The 20,317-nt window shown below is 40.1% G+C and overlaps 1 protein-coding gene across 6 annotated transcripts; it reads left to right on the forward strand.

Moving 5' to 3' along the window:
• The first annotated feature begins 494 nt into the window (after positions 1 to 494).
• sept6 (septin 6) lies at positions 495 to 20,211 on the forward strand. 6 transcript variants are annotated; one of them, XM_037076049.1, is made up of 11 exons: positions 495 to 524; positions 2,269 to 2,383; positions 5,088 to 5,283; positions 6,449 to 6,635; positions 8,179 to 8,340; positions 9,094 to 9,190; positions 10,502 to 10,670; positions 10,786 to 10,918; positions 11,016 to 11,206; positions 13,377 to 13,423; positions 18,714 to 20,211. In XM_037076049.1, exons 1-10 carry the CDS (start codon positions 495 to 497, stop codon positions 13,378 to 13,380), a joined length of 1,284 nt encoding a protein of 427 aa, XP_036931944.1. In that variant the 3' UTR covers positions 13,381 to 13,423; positions 18,714 to 20,211. The 6 variants fall into 6 exon arrangements, with proteins under 6 accessions (XP_036931944.1, XP_036931943.1, XP_036931942.1 ...); XM_037076048.1 differs by lacking the exon at positions 18,714 to 20,211 and adding an exon at positions 15,603 to 17,693; XM_037076047.1 differs by lacking the exon at positions 13,377 to 13,423.
• The last annotated feature ends 106 nt before the right edge of the window (positions 20,212 to 20,317 follow it).

The following is a 20,317-nucleotide window of genomic DNA, read 5'->3' on the forward strand; positions in this document are numbered from 1 at the left end:
GATAAAATACCTTCCATATATAACCGTTAGTGACCCAAATAAGCCCTACTTCGGTTCGGTCATCTCATCATCTCATCATTTACGAGTTCAGCCAGCATGTAGCAGTAATCATAAATATATTCGTTTTTTAGCTATTTATTTGATTATTTAATTATTTTTTCAGTTTGTAACGTTCATTGATTGCCGTTTTACTTCACTGGACGCAACCATTACGGCATCCTGTGGGGGAGCTAAGTGTGTAATTTCAAATTTTGAATCATCATAATTTTAAAGAAAAATGTCAAAAACACGAGCCGGGGTGTGTTATTTTAATGCCATTTACTTCAACAACGTTCAATATGAGTACGGTTATCACGGTAGCTTCCCCAGAATAGCCTGTTGAACAGTGGTACATTCCTACTAGGCCATCTTTCGGCGTAACTTGAACGGTGCAGCTCCTCTTGCTAAGCACAGTGAGCAGCAGAGGTTTCGTCCTCCAGCTAACAGCTACTACCATGGCGTCAACCGAGATAGCGAGGCAAGCGGTGAGTAGCCTTTTTTTCATGGGATGCCATTGTCAATATAAACACGTACATCTCGTAATATGCTTGCCAGAAACGGCGGTTTAAAAAAATACATTTTTAGCGTTACGTAAGAGAATGCGATTTGGTGTAGATTCAGGTTAACGTTAGCTAGCGAGTCAACGTTCCGTTTAATCGTGCTGATATTCCATCCAAAATTCAGAGCAGCGTCGCCGAACAAAAGACCATACAGGTGCTATTAGAAATATAAGTGTGCCTTTCTAAATCTTCAAGAATTGGGGATATTAAAGTAAGGCCCAAGGCTGCTCAGTCGTACCTTTCTAGTAAAATGTGTTCATTCCTGTGCTCGGTTTCGTAAGCTAACGCCTTGAGATTTCCTGTGCTGGTTAGCTAAAAAACACCTTTCAAACGATATAATCCTTCATGTATCCTATGTACTGTGTGCTAGTCTGTATTGGCTTATGAAAAACGATTACCTATAATAGAGCCATCGTTAGGCCATTCATTCTATACGCCCCCATTTCAGCTACGCTGCTCATTTCCGTTATGTTGTTTCATGTTAAGTCCCGTTAACTTTGAGTCGGGCGTTGTCTGATGTTCATAGAAAATATGGACAAAACCGATTCTGGCCGTTTATAGACGAGACTTTTAAGCCTGCAATTTGAAAAGCGTGTGTAAAGTTTGCCTGGTTTTTGTTTTTTGGGGGTGGAAAGGAAACCACTACACCCAGAGAGAGTGCTCAGAATAGCAGGCTTTTGCAGTTTGATATCCCTTTGCGGCTCAATGAATGAAAACCCGCTGTGTATAACTTGGCTGTGACTGTTGTGAAAAGCAGGATTGGTTTCAGGAATGTTGCACTTGCAGCTGAGGAGGAAAGGCTGTTTGTCCAGTCACATTACCCCCCAGTTTGACAAATACTCCCTCAGCTGTTTAAACCCAATTTCAACTATCCAAATAATCCACAACTGTCCACTACCATCAGCTTGTCAAGTTATTTTAAATTGACCCTTAAACGGAATGTTTTCCCCTCAAAAGCCCACACCACATTGGACAGCAGCGTTGTGTTATGTTAAGCCACATAATGGCTGGTTAGCTGAGGTTTAGAGCTCTTGCTTTGCCATATAATCTAAATTCTTTGCTTTCCTGCACCTCATCATGTCGATGTAGGCTGCAGAAATGAGATCCGCAGAAATAGAGATGCTCAGCAGCAGCCACACGCCCCCACACACACATACGTAATAAAAACAGTGCTTTTTACACTTTCTGTGTCACTCTGCTGGCCCAGAGGTAGAGTACGTATACAGCCGAGTAAATGGAAGTGCAACCAGCCAGAAATAGGAAGTTGTAGGGTTCAAGTCAAAGTGACACCACATGTTATGAAATGCTTATAAATTATTATTAAATGGACAGATCTTGTTTAGTCATTTTTAATGTCAGAACGATCAGGTTGTAGATTACATATTTGTCAAAGCTCAAGTTGTTTTTGTGGTGATTTTGACGTGAATAACGACATCCTTTCCATATATGCACATTGTGGTTTGCGACTGTCTCGTCTGTGGATAGAAAGTTACAGCTCAGGAAACAGGAAGTGAGCTGCATTGCACCTGATTTCAGTCTTAAAGATGAATGTGCTCGAAATGGTTGAAAGTCTGGTAATGTTATTTCTCCAGCCGATAACAATTGTTAGGATGTAGACACACCATGGTCACCTCTCCTGATGTTTAATATTGGTTTCTTTCATTTTTAGGGTGAAGGTGCTCGTGCTGTCCCTCTGGCAGGCCATGTCGGTTTCGACAGCATGCCTGACCAGCTGGTCAACAAGTCTGTCAACCACGGTTTCTGCTTCAACATCCTCTGTGTTGGTGAGTGTGTCATGCATGCTTTTAACCTTCTCTCCTTAGGCTGAAAGATGATTTGTTTGCTTCATTGAATGCCAGGCTTTTCCACAAGGTTCAAAGCATATTGCTCCATATTTTACCCACCTTGATTCCTCCGGGGCAGTCAGCATAGGTCGACATGATGAGTAAGATGCGTTGTGTTCAAGTAGAATGTTTCAACATAATTTGAGGTTGTTACTTGATTTTATTATGACATTATTCAATAGCACCACTGCTGAATAATGTCTATTGAGTATGACTTTTGCATTCAATGTTAAATTGACACAAGTGTTTTCAGCTTCATTAAGTGCTGCAATTACTCACGCACAGACACACAACCACAGTTTGCAATTTATTAAGTGCGCCCAGCTAACACTAATGACATCTAATGCCACAGTCATGTAATAAACCCAAGCTTTATGGTGGAGATGAAGTTCATTTTTCGTTGAGGCTCTTTTAGAGAGACAGTGATTTGACTTTATGGTCATCAGTTGGTGCTGTTCTTTGTCTTGTGTTATACTGAGAAGTGTTTACTAATGTTTTTCCAGTCCCTTTGTTGTATTTTTGGCTACATTTGAATACTGCCATCTGACACAGTCGGACGATTTTTGGTATAAGGAGTCATCTTGCTTCAGGGGCACATCCAATCCACGAAATCCACAGGCTGATGTGGAAATGTTTAATCAAATGGATGGCAGTGTTGTCTTCCTTTGCCTTATGTAGTTTTTTTTCCCCCTCTACATTTCCTAATGTTAGTATATGTTGGGGTGAAGACATGACACATACAAATGTGTTTTGCACACTGGTATGCAAACACTTGAATTCGCACTGAATTCTACATCTCTGAGATTCTGTAGATTATGTTTCTGATTGGGATGCTTTTTCATTTTTTTCATTTTTTAGTAGATAACTACTGGTTAGAGAGGATTAGTGAATGTTTGCAGTTTTTGTTTCTATAAGAGGTTGTATGCTGTCTACAGTTGTAATTTAGATGTCTAGTTACATTACTACAGCCTGTTTATGGATGTTTTCTTTTTTTATAGATTTTGGTGAAGCCTAGTGGCCATTTTTAGTGGCATGATGTAGCCTTCCTCCCTTCTATGCTATTTGTGGAGATACTAAGTCCATTTATATTTCTGTGGGGAGAAAAAACCCAACAATGACTTTATTTGATTTTCAAAATTTTATTGCAGCCACAATTTAGGAACACAAACTTAAGCATATGCATTCAAGAATATGGAAGCAAAGATGATGCAAAAAAAGGGGAACAACAGCTTTTGTTCCAAACTGTAAATCCTGTTGTGTAGTACTGTGTAGTTGTGAAGTACTACATTTCACAGTAGTCTAAGCATTACTCGAGGCAAAGGCATGTGATCATGTTTTGTGGTCTAAAATTCCAAAGGGGGAATCCAAAATATGGAGATGAGTGGTTCCATTGGGTTTAATGATGACTTACATTTCTGCACAGGGTTTTTATTATGTTAGGATTATCTCAGGCAGTTTGATTGCAGTCCTCTTCAGTTTGGCTCTTTGTTTCTTTAACCAAGATGCCAAATTGTTTTCTGCTTGAGAGACTTCTCTATAGTGACTTAAACGGAGCTCAGAATCAGGCAAGAGGACCCTTAATGCATCAGTTACTTTGGACTCTGAGACAAAGATTAGAAATTTTGAACATGGTGAGATATCCTACAAAGTGGGCTAACATTCTTAGACTGTAGGTCAGGCTGTGATGATTAAAAATAGAATTTCTTACAGAGGGAGCTCTGTATCTGAGTCATCTGACAGCCTCTCACAGTAAATGGACGTCGGAATACATCAGCAAATAAGCAGCTACTGCTGCTGTTTTTGTGGCTGGAAGCATTTGAAAATGATGTATTTATTTATTAGACACTTTTTTAGACTGTCTTTTTAATGACTCACTTGTTTAATGCTTTAATGCTTCATTTTTTTTGTATAAGGATAATTAAATTGAATCTTGACCAACAAAATAAAATTAAAAATATGTCATTGAATTTTTGCTGGCTTGGTTGCATGCAGGGTGAAATGATGATAGGCCATGAGAGCCCAACCGATAATACTGTTGTCAGATATTACTGGCCAACAGAACCCAATACAAAATAAAGATGATTTGGGATGATCTTTAAGAATTAATAGAAGTATTAATAATTCCTAGTGAAGTTGCTGTTTGAGTTGGCAGTTAGAATGGCAGTACCAGCAGATGTTCAGCAGAAACCAGTCAGAAATTTCTTGGAAATACATGACAGAAATTACCAACTCTTTTATTAATTGTTTTTTGGAATATGGAAGAATGTTATTATCATCAACAAATATTTGGGTAATTTTCCATTTATTTTGAGCTAATTGGTAATTTCAAAGAATTATCACCGACTTACCATGATATTTGTTTCCCTGTGAAATTGTTACCTAAATGTTTTAAGAGTTTCATTGCAACATTTTACGGACAAATAGAAAAAATGTGTGTATGCTGCCCTGTTGAAATTCTTTAGGTCCTACTTTTGGTTTCTGCCATGGCCCCAAAGATCAATTGAGCTCTAAATGCCCTGTAAGTGAAGGTGAAGAGGACAGTTTAGTGTGAAGGAAACAGCATCATTGAAGCAACTACTGATTGAACACAAGTTCACAAGTTGTAGCAGCTCAGTAAAGTAATGCGTCTTCTCTGTGTCCACAGGTGAGACAGGCCTGGGGAAGTCCACCCTGATGGACACGTTGTTCAACACCAAGTTTGAGGGCGAGCCCACCCAGCACAACCAGCCGGGAGTTACGCTCAAGTCCAACACCTATGAGCTCCAGGAGAGTAACGTGCGCCTCAAACTTACTGTCGTCAACACCGTGGGCTTTGGGGACCAAATAAACAAGGAAGACAGGTAAAGCTGTGATAAAAGGTTTGATCTGACCAAACCGGTTTCTTGATACTGACACTCTCTGTCTTTGTGAACATTAGCAAAAATCCCCACTTGATTGTAAACACAAAATTTCTGACATGCAGTGATTCTGTGAGAGCTCTGAGCCGTTTCAGTGCTCAGGTTTCATTCAGTTAGTCTTGATTCTGCGAACATACCCTGAGGATGTGGAGTCAAGTCCCCTTCTCAGTTAGTTTCTTAGTATCAGATTTTAAACAAAAATCAGACATATATGCTGCTTTTCTGTAAAACAAGATGATAGTCACTGCAGACCAATGTCTGGAAGTATTTCATCAAACATAAAATATTGTTACCAAGCTCGACATCCACAGTGTAATTGCTGACTCTGCTCCCAAGTGAAGTCTAGACGGGTGTCAGCTCTCTCTCTTTACAGAGAAAGCTGGGATTGTTTCCAGGTTTTACACTTTGGTCAGTATGAAATTACTGATCATAGGGGAAATGACATGCACTTTCTGCATTTTACACAAGGACATAATCATAGTCATGTGAACAGCCACATGCAGAGTGTCCTACAATATGTACACAAGCTGTGTGTTTGTTTGGAAGGGTGGAGACCTTTGGATGCTTCCTGTAGTCCTCAATGCTTGTGGTCAAACATCTTTTTCTTATGTCCATTTTCTGTAGCATATCTCATTTTCAGGTTTGCAGCTAATGTTGAAATAATTATTGTGGTAGTCTACTGCCAGTTTTGAAAAAAAAATCTATACATCATTCTTGTCTTTTATTCAGTAAACATTGGAAGTTAGGCCTTCTCAAATGTGTGTGACTGTGAAAGCTAAAGAGAGCTAAAGACCAGGCCAGAGTGCACCTTCTCCCCTAATGAGACTATTTATCCTCACAGACCAAAACTGATGATGGATTACATCAACTTGTTAAGTTTAAGATTAAGTGATAACCAGGAAGTTGCCCTTAAATGACTGACAAAGCCTAAATACCACAGGGAGGCTCTTGACCCCTGAGTTAATGTATAACCCCAAATTCCAAATTAGGGCAGAAAAGAAGTCTGCATTTCTATCAAACTCTAAACAACTGTTAAATAGAAGATCAGGACAGTGTATCAATAAAGAGAGGCTCACATTTCTAACATGTTTCTCTATTTTCTTGACAGCTACAAGTCTATTGTGGAGTTCATTGACGCCCAGTTTGAAGCATATCTACAGGAGGAGCTGAAAATCAAGCGCACGCTACACAGCTACCACGACACCCGCATCCACGCATGCCTGTACTTCATCGCTCCCACAGGACACTCACTTAAATCCCTGGACTTGGTGACCATGAAGAAACTGGATAGCAAGGTGAGTTTCACCTCAGTTCAGCAAACCATTACAATCAGCCAGGAGCTATTTCTTCTATCTCAGTGTTTCCACTAGAAATAATTGTTAATTTGATGAGCTGGGGAGAATTATTATCAGTTTTTTAATCAGATCCAGATCAGTTCCAGTTCGTGTTGTACAGTTTGCTTGTTACTTTAAAAGCCATATTGTCTGTATTTCTTGGATAAGAAGTACAGTGGCTGTTGCATGATGTTAAAGAATCGCTCTTACATAATGCCTATGAGCAGTGATAGATTTACTGTAGCACGTCACAGATATACTGTAGGTAAATCCTTTGGCGCTGTGTTGCTGTTTGTAGCTTTTATCTATCTACTCCAGTCATGGGTCATAAACCTTATTCCAGGCAATCTTCTTACATGCAGATTGTCTGTTGTCTGCTTACTGCATCGGTGTAGGTCAGCTGTGAAATGCAGTTGGCTTTGTGAGGTCCTCTCCACAGTGGCTTATTTGCATGGACCTCCTGGCTTTTGTACAAAGAGTCGGCTCAGTGTTTGCCAGAGCAGCTGAGCCCCCTGGCAAGAGCTCACAACCACGTCATCCAGAGCAGAGCCTACTCTGTTTACACATTCACCCTGGGGGGGCTGCATTCAAACAGTTCTCTGCTGGAGTGTCTTTGAGCAAGACGCTGAGCCCTCACCAGACTCATGTGTGCTGTATAGTGTTTTTGTTCACATGACCTGGCGCATATCTTGCTTTGCGATGAAGGGGCCCCCACTGAGCAAATAATTTGGTATTGTGTCGTCGACGGGGCACATAAAAACCGTTGTGTGGGAGTGAAAGCCTCATTTTTCATCAGCTAGCTGTAAGAGCACATGAGAATGACCCTGTCGGTTTCCCGCTTCCTCCCTATGTCTCTGTGTAGCATAAATGTGGTTGAAATCAGTTGAGTCTTACTGTTAACACCATGTTTGGAGAGCTTTTAAGTGATCTGAAGCAGGAGATGGAAGCCTGCTGCTCCCTTTGCTGCATTTACTATTTATATCTCTGTGCTTAGGAATGTGTAATTGTCTGCAATACACAAAGGCCTGATCTGCTGAGATCCTGTACCTAGAGGGAGGTACTGTGAAGTGTTGAAATGATGGAGAGAGCAGAGGTTATTGAGTACCTTTTCCTTCATGAAATTGCATTTTAAATTGCCAGTACAATCTGGGGCAACCAGTGACTGTAAATGGTTTAAAATAAGAGTCTATAGGTGTATTTATTCTGTTACTTAACCTGATGTTTAGTTCGAGCTCAACATTATGATGGACCAAAAAATATTTGATTTTTCAACTTTACACAAGTGAACCCGCTGACCGCAAAGTTTGAAGTGGCAGTTTCCTTTCAATAAAGCTCTTTTGAAGTAACTACTACGACTGATTTTGAACCTTCTAGTCCTTTTTTAAAAATACAAACTCTTTCACAAATGGTGCTCTGGAAATGATTCTGCTCTATATTTATCTGCATATCAAAAAGGATTGTCTGCTCCCTGTCACTATGAAATTTTCTCTTTTCTTAACTGTAGGTCAATATTATTCCAATCATTGCCAAGTCGGATGCCATCTCCAAGAGCGAGCTGGCCAAGTTCAAAATCAAGATCACCAGTGAGCTGGTCAGCAACGGTGTTCAGATATACCAGTTCCCCACTGATGACGAGTCTGTGGCAGAGATCAACTCCACCATGAATGTAAGGCTCACAACTCACAATTAGTATTATGTCTACGTCACATTATTTCATAGAATATATTCATGATGTGTAGGGTCATGTTAGTCTGACTGAGTCCTCATTTTTGTGTTAAGGAAATGGTGGTTTTAACACCTTTGTACAGTTTCTGTTATACGTTCTCAGCATAAACAACATGTGATGCAGAAGCAGGACAGGCATCGTCTGTGTCTGCTCAGGCAGTCAGGAAGCTGCCTCATGCAGGGAGGAGTGTGTTCAGAGTAGCACAATCAGCCAGCTCACTCTGCAGGAAGCCTGCAGTGTGGGAAAGGGCCTGCGTTCACTGAGAGATGAGCCAAAGCTCACTTAGTTGTGTACGAGGTCTGATCTGTTGAAATGCTTCAACTCGCCTTAACTGATTGTGTTAGACCGTTGCCTCACGGCTGTTGTTGCAAAGTCTAGTAAAAGGTCATACATCCCCCTTTCAGAGCTGTGACACTGTGTCGTGTAAAGTGGCTGTTATTTGACACGTTACATGAATAGAAATAACACCGTATTCTCTGTTTTCTGTGTGATGTTAACACCTGGTTTTATACACGTGGAAAGTTCTATCCTGATACCTCCATGTATGCAGGAAATATTGCAGTAATACTCTTGGATTTTTCAGTAATGAAATATAATTCATGGTTGTTTTTAGGTAAGAATTTGAGTATAATCCTCAAAGCTCTGAGATGTGTTTGGCCATACACCAATGTCTCTTCTCTCTCTGCCCCACAGAGCCATTTGCCATTTGCCGTGGTTGGCAGCACGGAGGAAGTTAAGATTGGGAACAAGATGGTGAAGGCCCGACAGTACCCCTGGGGGACGGTGCAGGGTAAGCCTAGGTCACATCCTGCACAGGAAATGAGAGCGCGCTCCCTCTCGTCAGAGCTGCTGCAGTGACTCCCTCCCCTCGTATTCCTCCTTGGTTCCAACAGCTGCTGCACACTAACTGATAGCCAGTTATATAACCTCATTAAGCTACAGCATCCTCTGTGCCATTCTGCTGTATGTCAGAGAGAGATTTTATGTCGCTGACCATGTTGATTATTGACCCACTTGATCAATGCATAATGGAGTGTGCGTAATGTATAACAAATGGATAACAGTCACAATATATTTATTTATTAACTATGAGCGTCTGAAATGTGTGTGGCAAAGATGGTACTTAATGTTTTTCCAGCCTCACACTGTGCAGTTTTAAACTGAATGGTGTTATCATGAAATGTGTGTGTGTGGGTGTTAGGTTGGTTGGTTTGCCAGGACCAGACCGATCCAGCACACATTAATTCAGTGCAATTGATAAGGACATGGACAGGACATGTATAGGTCTACAATTTGCAATTACTGTGAATATCACTTGATTTATCATTTATATTATTATAATTGATTGATTAATCAAGAAATTGCTTGGTCTTTAAAAGGTCAGAAAGTAGTGAAAAATGCTCATCAAAATTTAGGAGAGCACAAAGGGACATCTTCACTTATCTCGTTTTGTCTAACCTCCAGTCCAGCAAAGTAAAACAGAAAAAAAGCAGATAATCTTCACATTAGAAGCTTGAACCACAGAATAGTTTTCCTACTTTACACTGTTAACATTCATCTGAGGCTGTTTCTATCCACATCCAATGATCTGACCTGTGTGGAAATACAGACACAACCCCCCAGGGAAAATACGATTACTATTTCTGCTCTATTTACCCAACATGGATATGAAAACCCTCACAAATCCTGAAAGCTTAAAGTCAGCACTTTAACCCCAGTCATTGTTTCATTCGAAATTCAGTGTGCTGGATTGCAGCCAAAACAATGAAAAGCATATCACTGTTCTAATCCTTACGGACTGCACTGCATAATATTTCTTGCCCGAGGCTTTACCTGACATTGGGTCTGTCTGTTCAGCACAGACAGCATGTGTACTCACATGATGTCACATGCTCTGTGCTGCTTGGCTCAGTCCAGCAAAAAAATCAATTGAAAGCCACAGGACATGAACACTATTCTGTTTTGAACTTGTGCTGTTGAGTCTGTAAAATCAAACTCTCTCAGATTACAATAAACCAGTTTACTTGCTGAATAGATGTTATATGGTGCTACCATACACTTACAAACATTCATGCGTCACTATGATGTGTATCTCTCGTAGTGGAGAATGAGAATCACTGTGACTTCGTCAAGTTGCGAGAAATGCTGATCAGAGTGAACATGGAGGACCTGCGAGAGCAGACTCACACACGTCATTATGAGCTCTACCGCCGCTGCAAACTAGAGGAGATGGGTTTCAAGGACACAGACCCTGACAGCAAGCCCTTCAGGTAGTGGACTTAAGACTGGACTTTTTTTTTTTTTTGCTCTCCACTCTTGTCTGCATCTGGTGTGATGTTTTCTGCTGTTAATTTTCCACCCAACTGTCTTTTATTCCTCTGTCAGTCTTCAGGAGACGTATGAAGCCAAGAGGAACGAGTTCATGGGAGAGCTCCAGAAAAAAGAAGAGGAAATGAGACAAATGTTCGTCCAGAGAGTCAAAGAGAAGGAGGCTGAGCTCAAAGAAGCAGAGAAAGAGGTAATGAACTTGAATGTGATGTGACACTCTTATTTAAGGACATGTCTACTCTTGTCTGAAATAACAAAGTATTGTTTCGTTTCATCACCATCTGTAGCTGCACGAGAAGTTTGACCGTTTGAAGAAGCTCCACCAGGACGAGAAGAAGAAACTGGAGGAGAAGAAGAAGTCCCTCGATGACGAGCTCAACATGTTCAAACAGAAAAAGACTGCTGCAGAGCTCTTGCAGAACCAAGCCCAGCAAGCAGGAGGCTCCACCACACTCAAGAGGGACAAAGAGAGGAAAAAGTAAGTGTTGTTCTCTTCCTCCTGTGCCTTCCTTTCATCTATCCTTACAGTTTAGGTGAGGGAGATCACTTCAAGTTGTGTAAGGATAGGAAGAGTCTGGAGACTATGAAGCTGGGAGGAACCCGGCCACATTTTACTAAACTGACATTCCAGGATGTTGATCATTTGCCAGATTCGTTTATGGGCTTTGTTCGGTGAATTGCCTTCAACATTAATGTTACACAAGAGGGGCCTCATTGCAGAAAAATTTCCAAACCGCTTGTCATATCTTTAATTAAGTTTCAAAGATTGGAAAAATCCTGTCCTCAGGACACAAAGAATTGCTAAATTCACGGCTGTTTCCATCTCAGACCTCATGTCTTACCTTAAGAAATCCTAACTACAACTGTAAAATTGATTCTCCAATCGGCACTCGTCCTGTTTAGAATGTGCACAAGACCGCTGTACCCATGACAGCAGCCAACTTTTCACAGGCTAGTTGGCATGCTACAATGGACGAGAAAAGAAGCGGGGTAAATTTGAGCTTCAGTGAGTCAGATGTATTAACCGTGTCCATGAAGGGGAGGTTATATTCACATTAATACATGGTCTGTGAAAGGCAGATGTAGGCGTTAGCTGCTCCAACGGGCTAACATCAGTGTTAGCTTCTCCAACAGGCTAACAATGGTGCTAGCCTCTCCAACGGACTAATGTTGGCGTTGGCTTCTCCAACAGTTACAATTTGAGTCCCCTTTCATGTTGTCCCCATCTTTATTGTCATTGCCATACAGACCTAACAACAGTGCCACCACCATTTTTATTTATATTGAATTTATGACAGGGTCTATGTCATCCTAAATTATGATTCCAAAGTCAGCAAATTCTTAAGTTAGGGCGGTTCTGTAATGGTTACTATCTTATCCTAAATTATGATAGGACGTTTTCCAAGAACCATGTTTCTGTTATACCAAAAATCTGAAAGTCATCCAAAACTGAGTTAAGATAGGATTTCAGGCTTAGGAACTTTCTGTAATGAGGTCCCAGTACATGAATACCACTGCCAATATGTGAGAAGTTGTTTGTGTTAAAGCTCTTGGGCTCCTTTTGTTGTGCATTACACTAAAATATGTTGCTGTATCCTGACAAAAATGCACACTCTGCATGCTTTGATTTCAGTCTGCAGACAGAACCTTATTATGATCTGTCCCACTATTGTCATCAAAGGCTTAGCGGTTTATCTGTCAACACTTATTAATAAGCCACCTGATATTTACGTACAGTAGTTAAAGGCTCCGGCTAAGCTGAAAATCTCTCACTCTGCTCTTTATTCCTAAGAGGCAGATGCTCCACTTTGCCTCCTTACAGTAAATGTTGAAAGCTGACCAGAGCTCATATTTTATGAACAATGTGGAAAAATAAGATGATCAGAGAGGGGGGAGTAACTGTCCTCATTTAAATTGTTGAAAAGTTGCCAAATGTCAGCTTAATTTGATGTGTGAAACCATCATACTGTATGGCTCAGGCAAAACAGATCAGGACTCTGCAGCTAACAATTAATGGACAGTTTCATTTGGCTCTCTGGTAGACACTCATCTGGTTTTAATGAATCTACAGTACGAACTCTCTCAATTTTCCAAATTTGTTTTTCTTGACATATCTGACATTCATTCTGCTGCTCCCTCCAGCAGTTTCATTGAATCACAGCATGTCTCAGGCTTCAAGATTGTTTGAAGCCAGATTTGTTCCAAGTATGGTTGTAGTTTGCTGTTGACACTGTTGGTCCCTCCATGATGGTAATCCACTGCTGGTTTTGTGTTGAAGCTGATGTGACGCCGTGCCTGTTAAAAAAGGAAGAAGACACTTGCACTGAGAAGGTTCTTGTCGCTTTATTTTCTTCCCTGTTAATTTCTGCTCTTCACAGCCACTTCTTCTCTTTATGAGCTCTGCCTGGAAAATTCCTCTTCCCAAAAGGGGGCAGCTGTGCCACTTAAGCTTTGTCTGTGGGTCACTGATTAAAACCGACTACAGAGATGGATGATAATTATTTGTGTTTGTATATAACCTTCCAGATTAAGCCAGTGTTTTCTTCGGTTCCCAGGAGACACAGTTATCGATTACTGCCTGTTGTGTAGATGTGAATCTGTCCTGTGAGTGCATGTGTCACCTATGTTGCATCCATAATGTTTTCCAGTTAACTCCTCCCACACTTGCTGCATGCTGCATGAGGCACCTTTTCTGGTAAGATTCCCTTCTTGGTTTACACCAGAAATAAAATAATAAGAAAAATATGAAGAAGGTGTCATTGATTTACTAGACAAAAACTTTATATTTATTATGTGAAAAAGAACCATTAAAAACAGTTAGGAAGAAATGGTTACCCAAATTAGACTTCTAGGAAAAGATTGAGATTACTTGATAGTACTGAAAAGGCAATATTTCAACATAATCAAATGTTTGGAGATTTAATCCGTTCTGCAGATTCTCTCAATTTGTTCCTGCATTGAATCTGACATCCTGCACATGGGCTAACCATAAAAAAGGCTGTGCACACAACTACGCTTCTGCATTAGAATTTAAGTATAATTGAATGAATATTTTAAAGCTGTTTTAAAACTATGATCTAAATTAAAATAAGTTTTAATTTGCTTTTTAAAGTTAGCTGAATGTGATGCAATAATTCAGATACTTTAGTGCTGCAGGCCTCAAGTGTATCATTTCTAACATCTGCGTCGATCGGATCCTTGAGCTGGCAGTGTTTACCGTCCTTGTGCCAGCCACTAAATCAACCAGTTTATTAGATCCCCGCACACCCATTTGATGTACTGCCCCATCTGCCTCCCTAAATCCACAACAGTCTCCTTTATTGTGGTTCTCCCAAGTCCTTCCCCACATGGTTCTTCAGTAGCACAAAGAGCCATTCAAGGCTGAACTGGGACTAACGGGTCACGCCGGAGCAGCAAACAGCCTCAGGGCCCATCTCTGTTCAGAGTGATGACATGTTTTGTTGATCTCGCTGCCATATGACGACCCCCTCTGCCACCCCTCCCTCTTCAGTTGATACAAAAGCCAAAGCCACAGAGAGGGAGATGTTGTTGAGACCAAACCGCTGGGGAGGGTGGAAATGAACGAAGACATCTGTCTCTCAATCTGTAAACTCCTCAAGCAGCTCAAGACTGTTACAGTCGATGAAAACAAGCTGCTGTTTTAACGATCAAGATACTGAGCAATACGAGTAACAATCAGACACATTGTTTAAAGCCCAGGGGCTGTTAAAAAAAACTTGAAAAAGAATAAAAACAGCTTTCTTTTATGTTTCCAAGAAGAAGACTGTACCTGCACCCTAATCTTTGTACACTCAAACCTTTCAAGTTGCCTTGAGAGCATGACCTCCTCTAAATGACACCTGCAGCCTGTTGCACCAGCTGTGTTCAAGTTCAAGCTCAGTGTGGTTACAATATAAATTATAAGTTGTGATTTATGCATTACTAAAACAAAAGCAGTTGCACCACAGAAATAAGTAATTAGTTACACAAGAACTTAAAATGTCACAGAATTATACTCACTGATTTTGTGTGGCAGAAAAACTGCAGTTTAACCGTTAGTGTTCTCATTGATTTTAAAATCAGTTTGCAACACAGTAATCATGTGGGCCCCGACTGAGTGAAATGTTATAAAGAGGTGAAGTCACACCCCTTCTAGTGAACCGCCATGGGACCTTATGTCAGAAATATGGATATATATATGTGGGAGTGAATAGAGAGTGTTTGTCAATTTAAAAGAAAAGTCACAGTTTCAGTGTTTAAGTATAAATCTGTGAAAGTACCCAACAGTCAGTAACAGTATGTGAGGTCGCCCACAACTGAAACCTCATTGGGCCGGTCCCACATATTAACTCGTTCACAAAAGTGACCAGTTCTCATTTCGCCAATTAACTGCAACTTTCTGAAGTTGAAAAATTAACTTTTGAATTGACAAACACAATATATTAAATTCTTGGCACGACTCAGATGGGATCATAAATGTTTTTGTTTTTTTCGCTGTTGACCACAGTACAAAATATTTTGCAAATTGTCTTTGAAAATCAGGACTTTGTCTCTATTTTTGTAATGTACAAGGTAACCATGGTGATGGAACTCTATCTGCGATTGTTTGAGTTTTGACTGTACATCCAAACTAGTTTAGTTATGCACCAAGTACCAATTTTAGAAGCTGGTTTAGTGATGAACTAACTAGTAGTTACCACTTCCCCTACTGTCGACATCACACCCAATTTAGGAGAGGACTTAATCATGGCTGGTGCAACCAAGTGCTGCTCACTAATGTTGTAATGTCACCGATGTGAAACAGTCTTGTGTGTGTCCTGATGGTGTTTTAACAACAAAAAAAGGCAATAACAGCCCTTCTCTCTCATTTCCAGCATAGGATTCCTGTAGAAAAAGTGCTCCCTTGTGGCGATCCTGCTGTGAATGAGTTCCCACCCCATCATCCTTTACAGTCCCCCTTCCCACCCTCACCCTCACCCCATAATTCAACCCTCCCTTCCCCCCTCCCCCGCTCTCTGGAAGACGCTGGGCATTGCTAGCAGTTTGACATCACTTATTTTGCTGAATGATGCTTGTCTGTTATATGGTTTGTTACAAGCAATTATTCAGCTTGTTTTTTTTTTTTTTTTTTTTTTACAAATAAGTATTTACAAAAAAAAAAATTTGCATTCCATGTTTGTTTTTATATTCAGTGATTCTTTGCATGATGGAGTGAGCTTTTTTTAATATTAACTTACATGACTACTGTTGTGATGGGCAGAAATGTACTGAAGCATAAAGTGAAACATGCATCAGACGGTGGGACCTGAGTGTGTACGTGTGGAGAGGATCTGCAGTAGATTACAGCCGAGACAGAATTAAGACGGATGAGGATTAATGCAAGAATGTTAAGACGTTGTTAATGTATAAAACTGATCTATCTTCAGATTAAAGGGATGCAATCAGATTAGTGAGCCTTCATTTTACATGCAACAGCAGTCTCTTAAATAACTTAATAACTCTTGAAAACAACAATTACCAACATAACTTGTTATCTGAAAGTCACTGGCTGGGGTCCAGCTGGTTTGTTATTAGTTTAAAGTTATAATCCTAAAGATTTCAGTGATGGCGTGCAGTGGATTACTACAGCAAACACTCGTTGAGCTGCTACTTTGTGAGTAAAGAGTAACTGTGGTCCTGCCAAGCCAAACAAGCTCACATTGGCCTGTTTCTCTGCACTCAGTAGAGGACATATCTCGACCGAGGCCCAAGAGACCCCTATTATACTCACTCGCTCAAACTGGCCATCTAGATACGATAGATTTCTCATTAAAGATCCATTAATTATTCTCTGAGATAATAATGAAAATGCAAAACAAACAAAAGAAACCATCCTCTCTTGCAGTGTTGCAGAGAAATTGCTGGGATCCGTCCATTTATCTCGATACACATCCAAAGGTAAAGGGGTCTATTCTGGGCCAAGACCCGTCCACCAGCCAAGCTTCCTGATAATCCGTCAAGTGGGGGTTTTTTTTTGTCATCCTGTTGACAAACCAACTAACATATAGACATATAGATGACACGCAGTCAGAGGTAATGACTGCATGCGGGGATCCTGCGCCAGTTCTCCGCCTCCTCCTCTGTCTGAATGTCTCGGAGGCGGCGAGTGGTAAAAATTTCACTCCGGCGCTGATCCGCCTCTGGAGGTAGTGTCAGAGGTGCAGCATTAGCGAACCGAACCAGTGTGAATGGATAAATCCTGCTGACAAACCAACCAACAGATGACAACGACGGCATGTTTGATCAGTCATCACTATTGGCACAAATCATAGTGACGTTACGCGTGGTGAGTTTCAAAAAGCCAGCCCGTGTTTTGCCAGAAGAAACACTTTCACTGTGAAGCAGCAGGAGCAGAAAAGTAGAAGTAGCTGTAACTGCGTACAGCTGTAGGAGAGTATTATTAAAAAAAAGAGTATTTTTTTTTTCATGGAATTATAAGGAATATAACTTTAACGCTCCCACCTACAGCCACACTGTGTACTGTGTATGTTAGATTATTAAGAAGAACTGAATTGTAGACTGAATTTGTTTCTGTGTTGACGTCCCTCTGCTGATGCTGTTTCACTTTAGCCTGATGCATGAGTAGTTGTGAGCCTAATCTCTTTGCCACTTCTCCCATACCTCATTCATTGTCATGTGTTATGTGCATACTTGTCTTAGCTTTTCACATTTGCACTTTTTTTTTATACACAAATGTGATGTTTTTTCTTTAAAAAAAGTATATATTAATGTTGTCAGTGCAATTGTAACTTTCTTTCTTTTTTTTTTTTTTTACATTTTGTTTTATATGAAGGCACATTCTAAAGTCAATCATCAGGATGTCCCACTTCGTCCTGCAGGGGACCCGTGTTTGTTTGTATCAGTGTTACGCATAAAATAAATATTATATCAAAAGAAAATAAAGGCCAATTTTTCACCAAATATAACAACTGTGGCCATGATCATTGTGTATTACAAATATAGCTTTAAATCGGGATTTGATGAAAGTTTAATGAGCTCAAATGTGGAATGTGCTTGAATTACACGATGAAGCGTTTGAGTTGATTGTGGTTAATTGTCGGTCTGTGAAGTGTTTTCTTTCGACATCCAAAATTGCTGTTGCTCCTCTGTCCTCTTTATTTAAACTCTTCAGGTATGTTTTTTCACAAGACATCTGTTGTCCTCAGTCATTCCTCGTTGTGTCACTGCATCGAGGGTTTCATTAGAGGAAATGACTTGGAATTGATCACATTGCTGCATTTAAAAAAAACATCAACAACACTTTGATTCCACATGATACCAGAAACATGAAGAGAAGAGCTGTTCCCTCCTTCTAATCCTCGGCTCACTGGTCTGTGTGGTTTTCACTTTCCTTTGCAGTAATCCCTGGCTCTGCACTGAGTAGGTCCTCAGCCCTCAAGCTTTGCTAAGGGACCAGCCTTTGTGGGTACTGAGTACCTCAAATCTGACCAGAGGCTTTGTGGACCCCATCCTTCAGGGTTTCTTAATCATTACCTGCTCTGCTATAATATTGATTAATGTGTATCTGTGTTTCACTGCAGCTCTAACATCACCGTCCCGCTAATCTAATTTTCTCGCTCTGTTGCCTCCTGCTCATGTTTACACGTGTTACTGTTTTGCCGTGGCTTTCACCTTTTTCCCCCACTTCCGCTGTGATTTTGAGATTACGTGCACATTTTGTTCTGTCGTATCTGGACACTGTCTCGCGTTCACAAGACAACCGTGTGGAATTCTAACACTTCATTCACTGCAGCATCATCAACGGGCACAATTTAATCTTTTATACTTGTATTGTTACGATCGCAGGGATTTTACCACCAGTCTTGTGTTTTCCATGACAATCTGATGCAAACTTCCAAATCCGGTGCTTGACTCGTGTTTGTGTCGGCTTTTCTGCTTTGCCACCTCGCTAACTGCCTGCTTTCTCTTCTCTTTTGTCTCTTTAGCTTCTTTTAATCTGTCTTGACCACCTGGAGAGGGGATTGCAGCTTCAGCAAGAACTAAGCACCCTTTTACCTCTTCCTGTTTTTTCTCGCTGTATGAACCTTTTTTTATTTTTTAAAATTCTCCTCATTGCATCTCCTTTTTTTTGTTGAATATGGCCTTATGTGGACTCGCATGGTATTTTCTGACCACCTAATGAAGCTCTAAACCCAGGCAGGTTGGGAACCCGGGGTACAGTTTGAATCTGCTATGTCTTAATGTATATAAGGAGACTCTAGTCGTTAATATACGTCATCACTTAGGGTTCACACTTTTACAGGACTTGTAGGTGAAATCATCATTTTGATCTTTTTACTTGAAACAGAAAAGCAATGGCCTGCACTATGCACTCATTTTTTTTTAAAGATAGGATTCTCAAAATGAAAGTTTAAACGACAGAAACATCGAGGCATGCTGATCAAAACAAAATGCTTTAAAGGTGCAATATCCAAGATTAAAAAAAACTGAACTCAGATAAGTGACAGAATGTGAGAAACAGGAGTTCTGACGTTATGTTGAAGTAGGTGTTGTTTTGCGGATATAACCACTGAAGTTAGCATGCTAATCCAGATCACTAGCTGCACGCCTAACTGAGCTAACTAGCTAACGGCAGCTACAGTAAGCAGCAGTCGGCCATTTCTTACATATTGCACCTTTTTAAGGAAGGAGGCACTTAAACCGCTCTCTGTAATGTGTCGTGTCATTCAGAAGAAAGAGTGAACGTGTTCTTTTATTTCAATCTAGTTCAGTTTGTAATAAAACAAAAAAAAAATATCTGCCGCTTCTATCTAAATTTTAAATTCAGTCACAATCATCCAAAAGCCAAAGCAATACTTCATACTTAGCACTTCATTCGATGGTGCCCATGTTTACATGTCACTGTTGAATACCATGGAGGTCACATGTAACGGCCTTTAATTATTACACATTGTGCTTTAATATTCACCAGCCTATTCTATATATTTTGCATGCATCTTTTTATTTAATTGCCGCTGTGATCTTTGACCTTTTTGACCTGCTTGTTTTTTATCCCCCTAATAACTCAGTTTTGCAGTCTGTTTCAACTTCATTGCTGTTTATCTTAAAATGGTGCATATTATTATTAATGTATATTTGCTCTGTCCTTTTGATTTCAGCTCCCTTTTTTTTTGCCAAATATTCGTATAAGGTGGAGTTGAACTGAATCCCAGATAGGAGTATTTAAAAGATACTCATGCATTTATATAATTTATAAGGATATATTTTGTGTATTGAAGTGGAGACTTGTTGTTTATTACCTATGATCTTTGGATGTGACTCTGAGTGTAAAGTAACATTTTGGTGTCAGATAATGCCATACATTTTTCTAGTATCAGTCATCACCTCTTGTAGTCAGAATCTCTCCCACACGACAAATTATTCAATATCTTCCTTTAGTTTGATTCCATTGATGTACATTTTCAATAAAAAATATGATCTGTACATTTTAAGCTTCCGTCTGTTTATTAACTGTGTATAAGTCTTTAGCTAATACTATAATATGTGTGTGTACTTATGTACTTTTACTTGAGTGACATTGTTGAAGCAG

This window comes from Acanthopagrus latus, chromosome 18 (assembly GCF_904848185.1).
Source record: "Acanthopagrus latus isolate v.2019 chromosome 18, fAcaLat1.1, whole genome shotgun sequence".
NCBI classification, from domain to species: domain Eukaryota; kingdom Metazoa; phylum Chordata; class Actinopteri; order Spariformes; family Sparidae; genus Acanthopagrus; species Acanthopagrus latus.

What these genes read in the sequence shown, in the direction of transcription:
- sept6 (XM_037076046.1), top strand. Translation starts at nt 495, where the DNA reads ATGGCGTCAACCGAGATAGCGAGGCAAGCG. An exon ending in CAAATAAACAAGGAAGACAG is followed by an intron (nt 5,284 to 6,448) that starts GTAAAGCTGTGA and finishes TTTTCTTGACAG; the next exon opens with CTACAAGTCTATTGTGGAGT. An exon ending in TGAAGAAACTGGATAGCAAG is followed by an intron (nt 6,636 to 8,178) that starts GTGAGTTTCACC and finishes TCTTAACTGTAG; the next exon opens with GTCAATATTATTCCAATCAT.